This window comes from Neovison vison, chromosome 4, assembly GCF_020171115.1.
Source record: "Neovison vison isolate M4711 chromosome 4, ASM_NN_V1, whole genome shotgun sequence".
Taxonomy (NCBI): Eukaryota; Metazoa; Chordata; class Mammalia; order Carnivora; family Mustelidae; genus Neogale; species Neogale vison.
Genome location: NC_058094.1, coordinates 189073922 through 189091794, shown reverse-complemented (window position 1 = coordinate 189091794; position 17873 = coordinate 189073922). Strand labels below are relative to the sequence as shown.

Below are 17873 nucleotides of genomic sequence, written 5' to 3'. Positions count from 1 at the left end.
GAATGTCAAAGAATTTACAGAGATGTTTTGAAAGCTCCACAGAGCCTCAGTTTACCCACGTTAAATAGGATACTATTACTCCTTGGAATAGACCTTTGGGAGGAGGGATGGGAGGATAAAGGAGGCTAATGCAGATGAACTCAGGTGGCAAAAGTCAAGGCACTGTCCAAACAAAGAAGATGAATAATTAGAAAAAGCTGTCTGGTGTTGCTAATTTTCAAATTGGACCATATTATAATATTTCAAAGGCTGAAAAGCAAACATAGTTTTCTCATTGACATTCTTCTCTTCAATAAACAGATCACCTAAGCCAAAAGAATATAATTTCTCCCATAGGATCAACAACAAAGCCACTCTGAATGAAAGAGAAATATAGCCTGTAAGCATTTGTGCTTTTTCCTGAATTTGCCCTTGATCAAAATAAGGTTGCCCAACATTGCTATGCATCTTGTTAACCCCATTGTTAAGCTCGATGTCTTGCAAATATGTTGCTGCTGAGTATGAATGTTTATAGAGGAAAGAATTTAAAAACAAAAACAGAATGGTCATCGGCCTGTTTTTCATGAAATATGATTATTATTTTTATCCTACATGTAGCAGTAAGACAAGTAAAAAGTTTTCCCTCGATGCAGACCGGCTGAGCCTGAGGATAGCTGGGGGTGTCCCAGGACCAGCCAAGAGGGCTCTTGGCTTTGCACAGGATAGAAATCAAATGCAAGCTGGAGAAAGTGTTAGCATGAGCAACAGAAGAGTAGACGGAGTGTCTGGGAGACTCCGAAAGGAAAGGAGAATGAGTCTCACTCTTGCTTGGGGTTGGGATTTATGCTGAAAGGGGTCTGGTGTATGTGTTCTTCCAGGAATCCAGGGTACGGTCCAACCAAAGGCAAATGTCAAGTGAACAACAGGTGTTGTTCCTTAAGTCACTGAAGGTTGACACCAGCGTCAGCCACGTTTGTTGACAGAGAATGTGCTGGATCTGGTGAGGTTAAGCTCGATGTCTTGCATTGTTTGGGGTCCAGCTCTTTCTCGATGTTATCAGGTGTTGGGACCCTAGGACAGAAGTTAGAAAATGATTCACTTTCTTGCTTTCCCCTTGAAGTGGAAACACAAGTGGGAACACAGCTTCTTTGGCTTATTCAGAGGCAAAATATAGAACACGAGTAAATGGGGCCTGGAAGAAACCAGCGGAGACAGCCATTCTAACATGGAGCCTACTCTGCTTTCCTACCTCACCTTTGCCCATTTCAGTTGTCACATTAATGACAATTCACTCATTGAGGAGTTAGAACTCTTGGTTGTAAGCATTAAAAAAAAATGTGAGCAGACTTCACAGAAAGAACTGCAGGGCGCCTCTGGTCCCGGAGCCTTGGAACGTGGCCGGCCTTCAGGCAGGGTCTGCGAGCAGCAACTGGTGGGAAGTGTGGTTCTTCAGGACCCATTCACTCATCCGTCCTCCCTCCCTCCCTCCCCCGTTCTCCTGCTGTCTGTTGCATTCCACTCTTCCCGCAGATTGACATCTTTCCTACTTCTCGGTTGATGCGACAAGCAGAAGGAGACTGCTCCATCATTTTCTATTTCGAGTCCTCCATTCAGCAGGCTTGTCCAAACTAAATTAGATGGAATTTTCGGTGGAGAGGCTATGCTAGGCCCCGTGTGGGTCAACATCCGTTCACCTGGGGCGAAAGGTCAAGTCACAGAATGCAGCTGCAAGCTTGCTGGTGTAGGTGGGGGCGAGGGGCATCCCCCATTCTGGTGTACAAGCAATGTACGCTTTAGAGTCTGTGGTCCAGAGACAGACTAGTAAGGCTTTGCAAAATCTCTTCACTGGAAATGAAAAAGAAAACGACACCGAAGTGGATTACTGGGAGAAGACTGAAGGCAGGAGAAAAATACGCAGTGAAAATCTAGCATTCAAGCTAGCCCTTCTCAAAGGGAATCAAAAGTCTGCACCAGTCTCATTTTAATCAAATCAGCACAGGGTTCTGAGTAAGAAGGGACTTAGGGAAGCACGCATTTTATACTTTCATAGTAATATTCAGTGACTTGACCAAAGTCACCTCGCTGACCCGAAGCATCAAAGGAGCAAGACATCCGGTCATGAGGACTTCCCGGGAGAAGTGGTTCATTCTTCCCCCAGGGCCTGCCGTTTGCTGTTTCAAAGGGGGGAGCTCTGAGCCAGCAGTGATTTAATCTTACACAATAAAAGCTGCGGCTTCTGGGACTTCTGTCCTGTAGTCTTGGCAGGCAGCAGGATGGCCTGAAGCTTATCTCTGCAGCTCAACTGCAACACTGTGACGTTTGCTCTTCTGCCAGCTACTTTCCTTGCCCACTTTTCCAGAAAGGCACAAAGCTGGGAGGTCTGACGCAAACTGCTGCTATCTAGCTTCATGCATCTTCCAGCTACCTTTTCCAACTCAGTCATATAAATATCCTTCCATTTAGGTCTATTCGCCAGCCTGGTGCTTCCCAAAATGGTGGTGTTGCAATTCCACACACCCCCCACTCACCCCCGGGGGTTGCAATGGGCTGTCAGCTGTAGAGCAAGTCATGTCTTACTAAAAATAGAGTCCCAAAGTCTACACACAACTTACTTTACAATACATGAATTAAAGAGAACTCAAGTTAATCCCTGTGATATGTCACACTCAGTCACCCGGAACATACTCTCTTATGAAAGCCCGTAATTGTTGGATGGGAGGGTAAAGGTTTACTTTCAAGGAAGCAATTTTTAGCTCTTAAGGGAAACCACAACTCATGGTGCCTTTCATGAACGTTCCTCTTCAAAGAGAGTACGGACTTAAGGATTGGGCAGGGTGCTCCCTCCTGCCCCCAACCACGGGTTCATATCCCAGGTCCACCTCAAACCAGCTGCCTGACCTTGGGCAAGTCACTGAGCCTCTCTCTGCTTTCCCCCTAGTAAGCTGGAGAGAATAAAAGCATGCAACTTGCAAGTTGTTGTGAGGATTAAATAATTTGTAGGAAAGACACAGAACAGTGCCCAGGATCTGGGAAAGGCAAGTTTTAGAGTAGCTGTTGCTATTTATTATTGGGAGGCTTTTGCTTTTCTGAGGATTTTCCTTTGTGCCCAGAGACCAAAATACATAAAGGACATATACATAAAGGGCAAATACATCATACCTGCGCTGAATACTGCCTGCACATAACTTACATAGGGTGCCTCCACCCGGATTTCTTTTGTTTTCAGTATACTTCAAATCCCATGGGCCTCTTCCTCGGCTACCTCCAGAAATATGTCTTGGGCTTGGGAAGCTCCAGGAAAACCGAGATCTGGCACAAGGAGCTGTTCTTCTAAATATTTCGTGACTCTCTTCACTGGCTGCTCACACTCGCACCTTGATTCATTTCTCCTTCCCTACATCCATCACTGTTCAGCTCTTTCTGTTTCTGGCTATTCTGGGAAGGGGGAGAGAGGAGATTCCTGCTCTGGGTTTTCCAAGCTGTGGCAAAGCTGGGTCTGGGCCAGGGGGAGGAAAAGGAGTCCAGGAGGCGAATCCCTGCACTCCAAGTTGAAGTTCCCAACTACTTCCCAACCAGCGCGGTGTACTACTGTGTGCTGTGGGTTAAGCTGGTATCTGTGACCAGGTCTAGGTGTTGGAGAGGCTGCAGAAGAGAGATTCAAATAGAGATGGTGTCCTGGACAGAAGCCTGCCTCTGATGTGAGAAAGCTACTCTTGGCTTTGAACGGAGTGACATCTTGCATTTCTTCCTACCTCATTGTTTTTTGTTTTTGTTTTTTCCTTTTACCACACAGACCCTGCAGAAAATAAATTAATATATGTTGAAAGTCTATCATGTAACCAAGGAATGCACATAATTTCTTTTTTCCTGAGGGTTGAAGGGTCTCAGCCTCACGATTTGGCCGAATCACCTGGGAGCGTCTGTGGCCTCTCTTTCTGAATTCATGATTTGGGGTGAGGTCTGGGCACTGGTATTTCTTAAAGCTCCCCAGTAGTGTTAATGTTGCCGGAGCTCCAGGGATGGGAGCTGGCTGAACTGTGGTATTTACTTGAGCGGCTGTGGCCATTCCCTCACACCTTCTTCCCCCCACCCTTCAGGGTCAGGTGACACCAAAGATACCTTCCACAGAACTCAAAACCATATATCTGTGTAACCTTTTAACAAAGTTTTATAAATAGTACGTGGTCTATTGTTATCTACCTCAAAAAAAAATTTTTTTTTTTTGGGCAGTATTTTCAAGACCTGTTTCCAAGATCCATCTTAAACTACTAAAGAAGAATTATTAGGGACATTCAAGAGCTATTTCTCCAAAATATGACTCCCAAAAAAAAAAAAAAAAAGAATGAAGGGTAAACTTTGTGAAAATGTATCTATATTGCTTTTCCCATTTTTTTTTCCTACTGGCAAACTCTGTATGCTTCTCCTGAATGTCTCCTTCACAAATGCACAGGTTATTAATAATAAAAGAGGAATTTGAGAAAAATGTTTGTCTTCAAAAAATGAAAATGGAAGCAAAAGCTAGAATAGGTGCCTGTGGTGCGTCAGGCCCTGAGACACCACCACCTGGTGTGGACATGGGTGCTGTGTGCAGTGGGGGGCGGGCGGAGAGGTTGCTCAATTTTCCCTATCCCCTCCCCCATGTAGGCAGCTAGCATCCATGGTTGTCGATGTGTGATCAAAGGCTGGTGTCTCTTGCCGCAATCTGGGATGATCTGGAAGGGCCATCCCAGCTCCAGAGCTCCCTGTTGGGCTTGCTGAGGCCTTTGCTGCACCTGCGCTGTGGCTCAGTTCCTCTTCTGCCCAGTCGAGCTTTCCTCCCTCCCTGCTCCCTTACAGGTTTTGTTCTTGAGAACGCCCCCCAACCACCTGCATGTGCCCCCTCACCTCCGAGTCTGCTTCCTGGGCAACGGCACCTACTACAGAGCTTTCCTTCAAGAGACATATGGTCTAACAGAGAAGGTAGAGCAATAAACAGGCAGAGACTGTGTGGTAAGTCATAGGAAAGAAGGGAGTCTAGGTTACTGGATGTATAGCCCAGGAGGCGGGGAGGGAGGGGGAGGAAAGTTGCTGCAGGAACTGGTTTCTACGTGAGGTGTGAAGGATGAGTCAGTTGTTCTGGAGAACTGCTAGGGGCTGGGTAGGCAGGAGTGGGACAGTTCAAGAGAAGAGCGTGTGCATAGTCCGGGGGGATTGAGGGCACAGAGTGTTTGGACAAGGCGGGGATGGGGCTGGAGAAGAAACAGAAGAGGGAGAGCACAGTAAGGCACAGATCATGATGGTCTGGTACCTCATGCTGAGGAATCTGGGAGGGCTGAGTTTTTTGCCTTTTTTGTTTTGTTTTTAAGGAGCAACATTGTCAAATTTGTGTACCGCATTCTCCAGACGAGTGATGGGCAGCAAGAGAAGATGCAAAATCATTAATTTAGGAAGTGCTGAAGGCCATGTGAAAAAGAGTGGTGGATCATGGTCATAAGGATGGAAAGAAAGGAATTTATTTGGGAGACATTCATGAGACAAATCAGTGGGATTCTGTGATTGATGGGATCATGGAAGTGAGAGAGAAGAAATAAGAATGACTTCCTCGACAGGAGGATAGAAAGAATTGTGGTGCCATTTACTGAGATTAGGACACTAGAAATGAAACAGGTTTGGATTTTTTTTTTTAAAGATTATTTATTTATTTGGCAGACAGAGATCACAAGTAGGCAGAGAGACAGGGGGAAGCAGGCTCCCTGCTGAGCAGAGAACCTGATGCGGGGCTCGAACCTGGGATCATGACCTGAGCTGAAGGCAGAGGCTTTAATCCACTGAGCCAACCAGGCGCCCCGGGATTTGGGATTTTAAGGTGCCAAAAATACATGCCAGAGTGATATCGAATGTGTGCAGGAGATTTGGGCTGGAGATGGAACTATTCATCAGAGAACAGTGAAAATGGTCAGGGAACATATGTAGAGTAAAAAGGAGGAGAAGCTGGTTTTTGAACCTGGGGGAGATCAACATTTAGTGAACAAGAGGGAATTTTAAGGGAGATTGGAAAAGAACAGCTGAAGAGACACAAAAACCAAGTGTGTGGGTCAGAAAAACCAAAGGAAGGGTGTGGTCAGATGACAAGATGGAGACTGGGTGGCCTATAAACAACAGAAATTCATTTCTCACCGTTGGAAGCTGGGAAGTCCAAGATCAAGGCCCTGATAGGTTTGGTGTCTGGTGAGAGTCTCTTTCCTGGTTTAACAGATACCCTTCTTTATAGCATGTCCTTACATGGAGGAAGATGGCAAAGGAGCACGCTAAGACTCTTTAATAAGGACACTAATCCCATCCCCAAGGTCTCTGCCCTCAGGATCTAACCACCTCCCAAAGGTCCCACCTCCAAACACCACCACACTGGGGACTAGGTTTCAACATGTGAATTCTGTTTTAGGGACACTCCTTTGCATTAGTGAACTTTTGCTGCACCTGCTCTGGAGAATGGGACCAGGAGAATATGGAAGGATTTCAGGAAGCACTTAGGGTCCAGCTGCTGAAGGAAACTATGAATTCCTAGGGATTACTGCCTTCCACATAGTGGGATTTCTCCAGTGTTCCTCAGCAGCACTGGGTGCAGATTTGAAGTTGGGACAGTACCATTTGGCCAGGTTGGTGGGAGAGGAGGACATGCAGTAGGGGAGGTGGACATCTTGGCAGACAGAGCTGCAGGGATAGGCGTTGGCACTCGAAATGGAATAACCAAGAGACTTAGAGGCCTTGGAAGTTGGGTTGTTTGAATTTTAAACGTAGAGCAAAGCCAGTCAGGGTGATGACAAGGATCCGGAAGACCCGGATGGATGGATGACACGGAGTAGGAGTGCAGCTCACCAGAGAGGATCTTGGGGGAACTGAGGGGCTGGGTGTTGTTAGACAGGTGGTGTAGTCCTTCAGAGCACTGGAAGGAACTGAGCAGATTGGAGCCAGGGCTAGAGTAATACCCATGGAGGACAGCTATGACAAAGGGTAGAGCTGCCTTGGAGTTTGGAGAAGTTCTCCAGGAGGCAGAAAGGAGCTATGGGGAGAGAAGGGGTGGCCTTGTCAGGAATGAACCTGTTGCAGAAGGGGCCTCTGGAAACAGCGGGAGGTGGAGACTGAGTTTCCCGGGAACACTCTATTGGAGCAAAAACAGTTTAAACTACAAGGTCAGCTACCAGAAAGAGGGAAGATAAAATCTGAAAAACAATAAAGTAGCAATTTACATTTGTTCTCCCCAGAGACTAAAGACATACATTATAACACACTGAGAAGAACAGAGTGTATCAGGAATGGACTGATGGCTCAGGGAGCACAAGGTAAGGTTGAGTAGAGGCAACAGTTTAAGGGTGAAAGGCAAAACTGTGCAATGCATCCAGGTGCTTCCCCTGAAGCCTTGAGACAAGAGTCTAGGTCAGTCCCCTACCTGATCCATGGCTGCAGGCAGGTGAGAGACTCAGTGTTCTGGCTAGGGGTCACCAGAGGCCTGACAGACGAGAGTAACTCCTGGCCCAAATCAGAGCCTGGGGTGGAATCCATTGGCTCTCAGTATTTCTAAGGCCCCTGGGTGTGAGGGTTGCTTAGCATCCTTCAGAGAGGAGCCTGGTCGGGTCTAGATAGATCTATGGGGCTTTGAGAGCCCTGAGCCATGTTGGGGTGCTCTGGGCATGTCATATTACAATCATTACTTCATTTATTCACTCTTTAATCCGTTTATTTATTCCTGATACTTACATTAGCTGTTTCTTCCCTTCCTCACTCTGAAAGGTCTTAAGATGTTACTATTAGTACCTACTATACAGCATATCAGCCACATAGGGTTTCAAAACACGCTATTCCCCACTTGTAATGCCTTCTCTGTTTCCTTCTGTTCAAACAAAATCTATTATTCCCACAAGGCCTAGACCCAGTTTCTCCTCCTCCCTGCGAACTCCCCAGTCATGTCAGCCATGGGCCCTTCTCTTTGGAGCTCTTTCAGTACTTACACTCTGGATCACGTATTTTCCTACAGAACTACATTTCATTCTAGCTTACCCTGTGTCTCTAACTAAGCTGCAAACCCTTTGGGGTTGGAGACTTAGTATATGAATTTTTAATGTCTGTAATGTCTACTAAGGCACCAAGGACAGAGCAAGCCCTTAGCCAACAGGACCCGCAATTTAGGGAAACATGCACCTCTGAGCCTGAGTGGTTTTCCACGATGCCCTGTAAGTAGAACTAATGATGTGCTCCCTGAGTTTCCCGGGAACACTCTATTGGAGCAAAAACAGTTTAAATTACAAGGTCAGCTACCAGAAAGAGGGAAGATAAAATCTGAAAAACAATAAAGTAGCAATTTACATTTGTTCTCCCCAGAGACTAAAGACATACATTATAACACACTGACAAATTAATGTTGGAGCTTTGCTGAAAGTTGACTGTTACACAGACTTTGTTGCACCCACCCATTTTAGGCTTCTGGGAAAGTGGGCTGGGATTTTGCAGGTTCTTCCTGTTAGGAGCTACTGCTGAGAAATCTAGAACCTACCCCCACGATACTTCTCCAGTAAAGAGATAAGTGACCTAGTCCAAGAAAATGAGAAATAGAGGCCATAGTCAAGATTCTCCTTTTGCTTCACTCTGTGGGCAAGAGAGCAAGTGGGAGGAAATGGGGGAAATCGGAAAGTTTTAAAGGGCCTTTAAAATGCCAGTGTAGAGAAATAATGAAACTGGTTCTCAGCATAGTCTTCCCTTGACCAAATTTTTCTTTTCATTGCTTATTTAACGTGATTCCCTGGTTGCTTATTTTAATATTGTTAAGCTTTATTTTGGGGCATTTACTTGTCATCTCTTTTATGCTCATTTCCCCTTTTTAATTCCCTCTCTCTCCATCCCCAAAGTCTTTATAAATTATTTTTTTAAGTAGAAGTTTTTATTTCAAATGCCCGAAGTGTAGCTTCTAGTGAGAAAGGGACTGGGTTTGCATCCTGGATTCTTCATGAGTGGTTGCTCTGTTGGAATCTGTTTGCCTTGGCTCAGTATTTCTATAATGTTCCATAAGGAAGTTTCTTCCTGCTGCATCTGTAACTCTTAAAAAGAAAAGCACATTAAAGGTGGCCACTGACTATAATGCTTAATCCATATTCATTACAATCATTGATTCATGGGATCATCTGTGCACAACAATTTTTAAAATGCAAGTTTCAGTTTGTCTTTTTTTTTTTTTTTTTTAAAGCATCCACCATTATGTGGCAGGCACTAGCCTAAAGATACAAATATGAATACAGTGCATCCTGGGCTCTTGTGATAAATGCAAAATGAAATCTGGCATGTAACCTTCCATGACTGTTCTGGTTTCTGCTCTACCACCCACCCTGTGTGAAATATACTTTTTTGGGGGTTGGGATGGAGGGAGGAAGAGCAAGAGGATATGCCTACTGTTTTATCCAGGTTTAATGCCCCACCAATGGGCATTATTTGTAGAGCATGTGTGGAAGGAGGATCCTCAGGGAAGGTCAACTCCTCAGGTAGCTTAGAAGCTGGAATCACATCCAGTCTATGACTGGTCCAAAGAGCACACAGCTGTCCTTGCTCTTCTGTGATCTACTCCCCTACCTCCTCACATCCACTGGAGACTGTCAGCCTCTGGGAGGGCAGAGGACCTACCATCTTCCTTACTCACCATCCACTGCTTTGAACACTTACTGACAAATTACTCTGATGGAAGTAATTATCAGATACTTTACATACATTGTCTAATTTAATTTTTACAAACCTGTAGGATAGATGTTTTCATTACCCCCATTTTAGGGATAAGAAAATTGGCCAACACTAGAGGGCTGGCACATTTCAGACCAAAGGCTGGAACTCTGGCCTAAAATCACCAGGTTTCGACCAATATCCCACACTGCTCCTCTCTGGGGTTCTCTACATGGTCTCTAAGCAAAGAAGAGGTCTCATCAGCCATGGTGGACTTAATCAAAATCCACTGGCTGGGTCTTAAATATATGTCCTCCATTAATTCAATTCAACAAACTTCCATAGTCAGGCTCTGGGTTAGGTTCTGCAGGTTAGGTTCTATTCAATATGAAACTGAATAGTAAAGACTGTCCTCTAGAAATCTGAGACTGTAGGAGAGAGCTAGAACAAGGTGATTTCAACTGCACTACAGAACACAGGGTTTTGAATCATCATTTGATTATATCATTTCCTGCATTCATTTACTCATTCATTCATTCAACATGTATTTTCTTGGGTGAAATGGTACCAGTTGAAGGGAGGCAGTTCCTGAATCCAGCCTACCATGTATAGGAGACAGCCAAGCAATCCCGTTGTTCAAATACTAAACTTCCTTTTCCAGGTGTTTTTCCAATCATTAAAAACAGTCAAGAATTATTTATATTACCTTTAACAGACACTGAAGTAGGGTACTTTTAATCTAACCGATCATCAATTCAAAATTAATCCAAGAGGACAACACTGGATCCATCTGACACATTGTTTCAGAATTCAAGTATTGATAAGAAAAAAAAAAAGAATTCAAGTATTCCCTGATTTCACCTGCAATCACTTTTTTGAAAAAGTGTCTAAAAATAGTTGTTCCCTGTTCCAATAAAAACAACAGCTGTAAATCCTAATTCACAAAATACAGAGTATGAGGGATTACCAATTAGCATGGTAACGGTTTTTTTTCCCTTTACAAAAGAATTCTGTCGCTTAAAAAGGCATAACAGTGAATGGATGCCTGTATTAACTTCCCTAATAAAGACGTCGCTCAGTGGAGCAACTTAAGGGTAGGATCCAAAGCCACGTGAAGCCTCTGGAATTATAACGGAAATAATCAAAAGTGACTTGATTTACAAAATTGGGATTTAAGGACAACTTTCGGGAACAAGCCCACCGGACACCGCAGGGTAGGAAATCTTTTAGTTAACCCATAAAGCTGTAGGGCTTTGTGCAAAGAATTGGGAGTTCGGTGGAATAGAGGGACGAGGGAAACTGGGGTTTGCCTGGTTTTCTTAACCTTGCTGGGCTTCCTTTACTCACGCATTCCGTGCTCTGTTAGAGAAAATACGTTCTCACTAAAGTTTTGTATTTTATCAGCAAATAAAGTTTCTCTGCTTTAAGTCACGAGATCACAGCACGCGAAACTTACACAACATACTTGTTGATAATTTTTCCTTCTCGGGCCGTTCAGTTTGATCACCTTCAACCTGGGTTCCCACCATGGTTTTCACTTTAGGATTGCAACGTCAGGCACACACTTACTTGTGCCTCCACGCTTATCACTTTCCCGGAGATACTCTGCTGCCATTTTAAATCGGGCTGCACGGTCGGTCCTGTCCGTGGAGGGAACTGCCCTGGGCAGCGTCCCCTAGCAGGGAGACCACACACTGTGGAGTCCGTGAGACCACTGACTTTTTTCCGTTCGCCTCCCAGCGGAGGGGCCCCGGAGGCCGCAGAGCGCCGGCACAGCGCCCCCCGTGGTAGTTCCCGAGCGCCTCCTCCCCCGCCCGGTCCACTCCCGACACGAGCCGCCAGGGCCACGCGGGCTTCGCGGGGCTTCACGCGCACCGTGAATGGGGTCCGAAACTTCGCCGACAGCCCCAGCCCCGAGACGGCCCTTGCTTCCTCCCAACCACTCCCAGGGGGAGGGGCGGCCGCTCCCGGAAGGCGTTCAGCGCCCGAGTCCCGACAGAACCCCACTCGGGCCCCGAGCCGGGCGGGGGTCCCGGTGCCGCCGCCAGGTCTTACCCCTCCCGCGCCGGAAGTCCGCGCGTGCGCGCTAGCCAGCCGGGAGCGCGCGTCCGGCGCGGAAGGGCGGCGGGGGCGGGGCCGTGGCTGCTCACAGGGTGTCCCCGCCCCCGCCCCCCGGCGTTCCGCGGTCGCCGTGACAACCGGAGCGGCGGCAACGGCGGCGGGCGAGCGAGTCCGGCGCCGCCTCCCGGCCGTACCGCCAAAGCAAGCAGCCGCCGCCCGGCCTTGCTGCTCTCCCCGCCTCCCGGCCCGCGGGGAGGGAACGGCCCGCCCTCCGCCCGCCCGCCCGCCCGCCGGAGAGTGAGCGGCGCCCGGGCCGCCCCGCCAGCCCGCCGTTCCCCGGCCGCCGTCCGGGCGCGCGCAGCGAGCGGGCGCGACTATGCCAAGATGGTCCTGCAGGCGCGGAACAAGCACCGAGAGGCGGCCCCCAAGCCGCCCCAGCCGCCCCGCGCCTCTCAGTCGCCGCTGAGGGGGGCGCCGGACGCCGGCGCCGGGGAGCCCGGGCCCGAGCGCGCGCCCCGGTCCCCCGGGCGCAAGGGCGCCGCGGGCAGGAAGGGGCCCCGCGCCGAGCCCGCCGCGCCGTCCGCCGGGGGCGGGCTCGGGGGGCGCCTGGTGGCCGGGCTGCGCGGGGCGCTGGGCCTGCGGCGCGCGGGGCGCGGCCGGACCTGGACCACGCTCCTGCTAGGTGAGCAGCCCCAGAGCTCGGGCGCCGCCGGGACGCCGAACTTTGAGGCGCGGGCCCCTTTCCCCCTCCCCTAGACTCTCCTCCCACTTCCGCGCCGCCGAGCCCCGCCGCCCGGTCCCCGCCAGTTTGCAGCCCTCTCCGACTTTTCCTGGGACGTCCTCACCTCCTCTTCCCCTCCCCCTCCGCCTGGCTCAGCCTTCCTCGCTCCCTTCCCGTCCGCTCTCCGTCTCCGTTTAAAAAAAAAAAAAAAAAAAAAAATGGCCCCGAGATCAACAGCTGCCCGGCCTGGCGGCGAACTGACAGGTCTGCGCTAACGAGACTTGGGCGCCGCTGATTGGCGCGGACCGGCCGCTTTCCCGTTATCTCGGCCCCTGGCCGGAGAATGGTTTGCTTTTGGTTGGAAGCGATGCCGTGGAGCTCAAAAGCAGAAGCACGTTCCCTGTCCTAGAAAGTTGCTAAACTTATAATTAAATTTTAGCGTGCTTTTTTTCTTCTTGGCCGCAATCACTGCCGGTGGTACTTAGTGATTCCTCTCGGCACGTCACTTTCCAGGTTGTGTTGTGTTTGGGGCACTGGAGCTCTAATCCTCTCTGCTGACCTAGGAACATTTGGTGTGGAGGACTTCCCTCCTTTTCCGCTTCCATGCACTAAATGGATGATGTGCAGCTATATGCTGGGAAAAAAAAAGAAAAAGTTGAAAGAGTCACAGGTTGTGGACCGACTTTAGGTTCCTTTGTTTCCTGACTGACATTCCGATAAGGCGAGTTGTAGCAGTTTAGGTAATGGGCCTAATTTTTCTAAGCCAGTAAAATGTAATACTGCCTTTAGTATATAATACCATTAATGGGCTTTGGCTACTGCATTATTTAACTATTGGTGATTTATGCCTAATTATCCTTTCAAATTCCCTTAGTGGCCCAAAACAATTTGGATTTCAATATAGGCGAAGGATTAGGACTCAGCAATTCGGCTTCCCCTGACATAACATCCACCACTAGAAGCCACTCAGTTATAAAAGGCCAGAGTCATCTCCGTGTGTGTGTGTGTGTGTGTGTGTGTGTGTGTGTTTAATGGGCTCAGAAAGGTTGATACTGTTATTTGGATACTTTTATGTATTGTAGATTCAAGCCAAGAAAATTCAGTATTTTCTGTATATTCATCCTCTTTTCAGTAGCGAGCCTGAAAAACCTTACCAGTGTGCAGGTTAGATAAGTTCACCTTGGGGAGGCAGCATGGTACAATGGATGAGACAAGCTCAAAATCCTGTGCAGAGTGGTGGTTCGGTTTAAGTTTCAAATTATTTCCTCTGTGAGCCCTTCCTTCCTGTGACCTGAGATTATCACCTCCCCTACTTACTGAGTAGAACTAAAAGGGGGTGGCTAATATATGGGAAGGCATTCTGTGTCTAAAGCCTTTAATGAGTTTTAATTGCTGTTATAAAAGCACATGCATAATACTGATTTGTGACAGAATGAAGCTGCATTTTTATTGAGTGGCTATTGTAAACATTAACCACTTCATAGTGAAATATGGAAGGGCACCACTTCTTTTTCAGGGAGGTTACAGTAACACCCATAGGATAATAATCTTGCAGTTTTCTTGTAATTGCATTTACTTTGAATCTTTTATTGGATGGCTTAGCTTTGGTTTTAGTAAGCAATATATTTAATGCTTATACCTAAATGCAGTTTTGTATTAATAGAACACTGTGGCACTTTACTTGACTTCCCATTTGGGTATTGGTAAGAGGTACAGGGAAGGAGCTGTCTCACATTTTTGGGTGTACTCTGGACACTGGTCGTTGGATGGAGGTTGGATGATTTTCTATACATTTACAAAAGGCCATCTACCGGATTCTGGAGAATGAACGGACATAGGATGTTTGATTCTTCCTCTGGCCTTGTACCCTTGGGTCCTGCAGGAAGGAGCAGAGTTTAGACATTTTTGAAAGCTTTCTCATTCCCTCTCTTTTTCCCCTTTGCAGAATGAGTGTGAATTGAGTTGACACCATGCAAGTCTTTAGTGTAGGATTTTGGTATCACAAAAATGGCTTTATTTCTGTTTGGGAAGAAATTTTACAACTTGAAGCTCCCTGATAGCACACATACTTAAGTGTTAGAAACTGACTAGAGGTTCTCAGTTCGGTTTCTTTCATCTCCTCCATATGTACTAAGCACTGATGAACTCACTACCTACCACGATGACCCTTTCTGCTGTTGGGCAGTGTTAAGCACTGTTAAAAAAATCTACTTAACAAACACACATATTTTTCTTATTTTTAGACCTTATTTCTATTTATTTAGTGGTAACAGTCATTAAGAATTGTTTTTCAAATGTTTGTTTTTTGAAGTATCACTCTAATAGCTCCCTACATCAGTCAAGGGGAGCAGCAATATAGTAGAGAAAAACCATGATCTGTTTCTCCAACGTTATTGACCATAACTCACAGTAAGAAATACAATGTACATTAAATCTGCTCACACTTCTAGAAGTACAACCCAGTACATACACGCATGTTTCTGTTATTCCATTTAGGTATGTCGGTGTCCTGGTAGGAAACAGATTTAACAAATGGACTGTTTTCAGAAGTGAACAGTTTAAGGAACCCATAAAAGACACTGAAACATCCCTGCCTATCAGCAGTCAGAGGTGTTACCACCTCTGGGCCTCCAGGGGAAGGGGTGCTTCATCAGGAGCTGACCCCGGGGAGGGCTGTGTTCTGGGAGCAGTATCTCCCAGGAAGGGGGACCCCAGATCCTCTCCTCCCACCTTCTGCTCTCCCACTCATGCCCCTCACTGGCTGACCAACTGGAACCCCTCTGGCAACGGACCCAGCTGAAGCATTCTGCAGGCCTCAGAATAAGGCAGAGAAGGGAAGAGAGTGGATTTAGAGACGCAGAAATGTGCGTATACTTGAAACAAGTGTCGTGTAACAATACTTACTCCTATAATGTGCAGTATACTCTGATTTCCTATTCTGTCGTTTTTAAAAAATAAATGCCATCTACTAACTCTTGAGTTTTATGACATAGTATTAAAACTTATGGTTTGAAAACACTGCCTTAGAATAACTGTTTTCTGATTCTATACCTGTTTTTAACTAGTTGGGGGCCTGAGGAAGGTGTTGAGCTTCCCTGAGCCTCAGTTTGTGTATAAGTAAAAATGGGAGGCCTGGGTTAGATTGGTGGCTCTCAATCTTAGCAAAACTGGACTAGAGTCACCTGGAAGCTTTAAAAAATATCCTGATAGCCAAGCCACACATCAGACCAGTTAAGTCAGAATCTGGGGTAGGGTTAGGTGGAGGGAAGTGTCAGTAATTTTAAAGCCCTATGTCCTGCCTCTACTTAGAAGCAAACTGTCCAGCATCACGGGGCTGACATTCCTACATATCAGCGACCCCCTAGAACTAAGTGCTTCTTGCTTCCCGTCTTTTATTTATATTTTAAATTTATTTATTTTTAAGATTTCATTTATTTATGACAGAGATATTGAGAGAGGGAACACAAGCAAGTGGGGAGATAGAGAGGAAGAAGCAGGCTGCCTGCTGAGCAGGGAGCCCGATATGGGGCTCGATCTCAGGACTCTGGGATCATGACCTGAGCCAAAGGCAGATGCTTAACTAACAGAGCCACCCAGGCGCCCCCCCTCTTTTATTTATTATTTTATTTTTTAAAATTTTTAAAAAAGATTTTATTTATTCATTTGACACAGAGAGAGAGCACAAGCAGGGGGAGAGGTAGGCAGAGGGAGAGGGAGAAGCAGGCTCCCTCTGAGCAGGGAATCCAATGCAGGACTCAATTCCAGAACCCTGGGATCATGACCCGAGCCAAAGACAGATGCTTAACCGAGGGAGCCACCCAGGTGCCCCTCCCCTCTTTTAAGGCAGGGGCACAGACAGTCCAGTTTGCCCATTTCTCCTAGTCTCTGTTGTTTTCCCAAATCTGGGGCTGTAAGCTGCCATTCTTCATCTGATATGGCTGTTAGTTTAGAGTTCTTTGTACCCATGTCTATTATCAAAAGAGGGTAATGAAAAGGATAACTGGAGAGGGCTCTGTGTTTCAAAGAGAAATGGAAGGAGTCCTTTCTTTGGTGGAAGTGAAGAATATGCATGTTAAGCACGCAAATAAAGCATGCCTGTGGCGAAAGGCTATAAGGTAATATGTCATCTACAAACATAATAAAATTGTAACCTGAATACGGAAGAGACAGGTAATGAAAACTATTGTGTTTTTCCCCTTACCTCTGTCCTACTTGACTCATTTGTTACCTGTCTGGTTCCTGAAGTCAAAGGCAACTTCACCCTACTTAAGTGGGTCCTTTATTGGCAAGGCTTCTCGTATGCACCGTGAGGACATTTTGGATTGAATAATTCTATGTTTGGATGGAGGCAGGGGAAACTCTCCTGTGCATTGTGGGATGGTTAGTGGCATCACTGGCTTTGAAGTAGCATAGACATCTCCGTACTGACCTGAGTTGAATCTTGTTTCTACACTTAAAAGCTATAGGTCCTTTAATATTTCTGACTCTTGGCTGCCTCATCTTTAAAATGGGGATGATAAATGCCCCACATGGTTATGGTAAAGAATAAATAATATATGTAAACTGCAGCTTTACTTGTGTTTACCGATTACTGAATGCCTACTACATCTGATGCTAGTTTAGGGGGATAAGATGGAAGAGAAGACAGCGGTAGCCTCTGTCTCCATGAAACTCCATTCTAAAAGGGTCAGGGACAAATAAAATTAATACTACCTTGCAGTAAGTCCAGTGGAGGAAAGAAAAAGTAGCTGAGATAGAAAAAAAAAATAGGAGATAACTGCTTAAGAATCAGAAAAGTCTTTGGGGAGGTAGCCTTCAAAGTGAGCCCTATAGGCAGAGAAGAAGTGCACTGTCCAAAGGAAGAGAAAGGGCAGTGTGGATGTGGCACACAGCATTTGCTGTGGTAGGCCACAACTTAGCCTGTCCTACACAACAGGGGCACGGACCAGGTCTCCTTAAGGAGCTTGGGTTTTATTCCTTGTATGATGGGAAGCCACTGAGGAGTGTTGAATAGGAGAGTAGTATGATTTAATTTTTATTTTGAGAAATCTACTCTTGGGAAAATGGCTTGTGGAGTACAAGGGCAGAGCAGAGAGAAACCATGCAGGGGAGCTCTGGCGGGGATCTGTAAGAGAATGGTTGGCTGTGGTGAAGGGGAGGAGATTTGAGATCTGTTTTGGAGAATAAAATGGTAGGAATTGCTGATGAATTGGACTTGTATTGAAGGCAAGGGAAGAGTTATGAATCATTTCTAGGTTTTGGTTGCTGTAACCAGGAAAACAAGGTGGCATTAATCAAGATCATGAAGATGAGGGGCATGAGTGAGGGCATAGGTTTGAGAGAAAAGATTGAGAATTCTATCCTGGTTATGGTACCTTTGAGACATTTTGTGAGGTGTCCAAGTAAAACTGCCAAGTGGGCCGTGGGGCATAAG

General features: G+C 46.5%; 1 protein-coding gene and 1 long non-coding RNA gene across 4 annotated transcripts in view; one reads left to right on the top strand and one right to left on the bottom strand.

Moving 5' to 3' along the window:
- Positions 1-8756: 8756 nt before the first annotated feature.
- LOC122904974 lies at positions 8757-11719 on the bottom strand. Its single transcript, XR_006384295.1, has 2 exons — positions 11114-11719; positions 8757-9047 (listed from the first exon to the last, which is right to left on the bottom strand). It is a non-coding gene; the product is annotated as an uncharacterized LOC122904974 (long non-coding RNA).
- Positions 11720-12030: 311 nt separating this feature from the next.
- Positions 12031-17873, top strand: part of DPY19L1 (dpy-19 like C-mannosyltransferase 1) — a 94916-nt gene continuing 89073 nt past the window's right edge. For all 3 annotated transcript variants that reach the window (XM_044246353.1, XM_044246352.1, XM_044246351.1), the window contains exon 1: positions 12031-12400. In XM_044246353.1, coding sequence (XP_044102288.1) covers positions 12103-12400 — 298 coding nt within the window. In that variant the 5' untranslated portion in view covers positions 12031-12102. The remainder of the gene's footprint in view (positions 12401-17873) is intronic.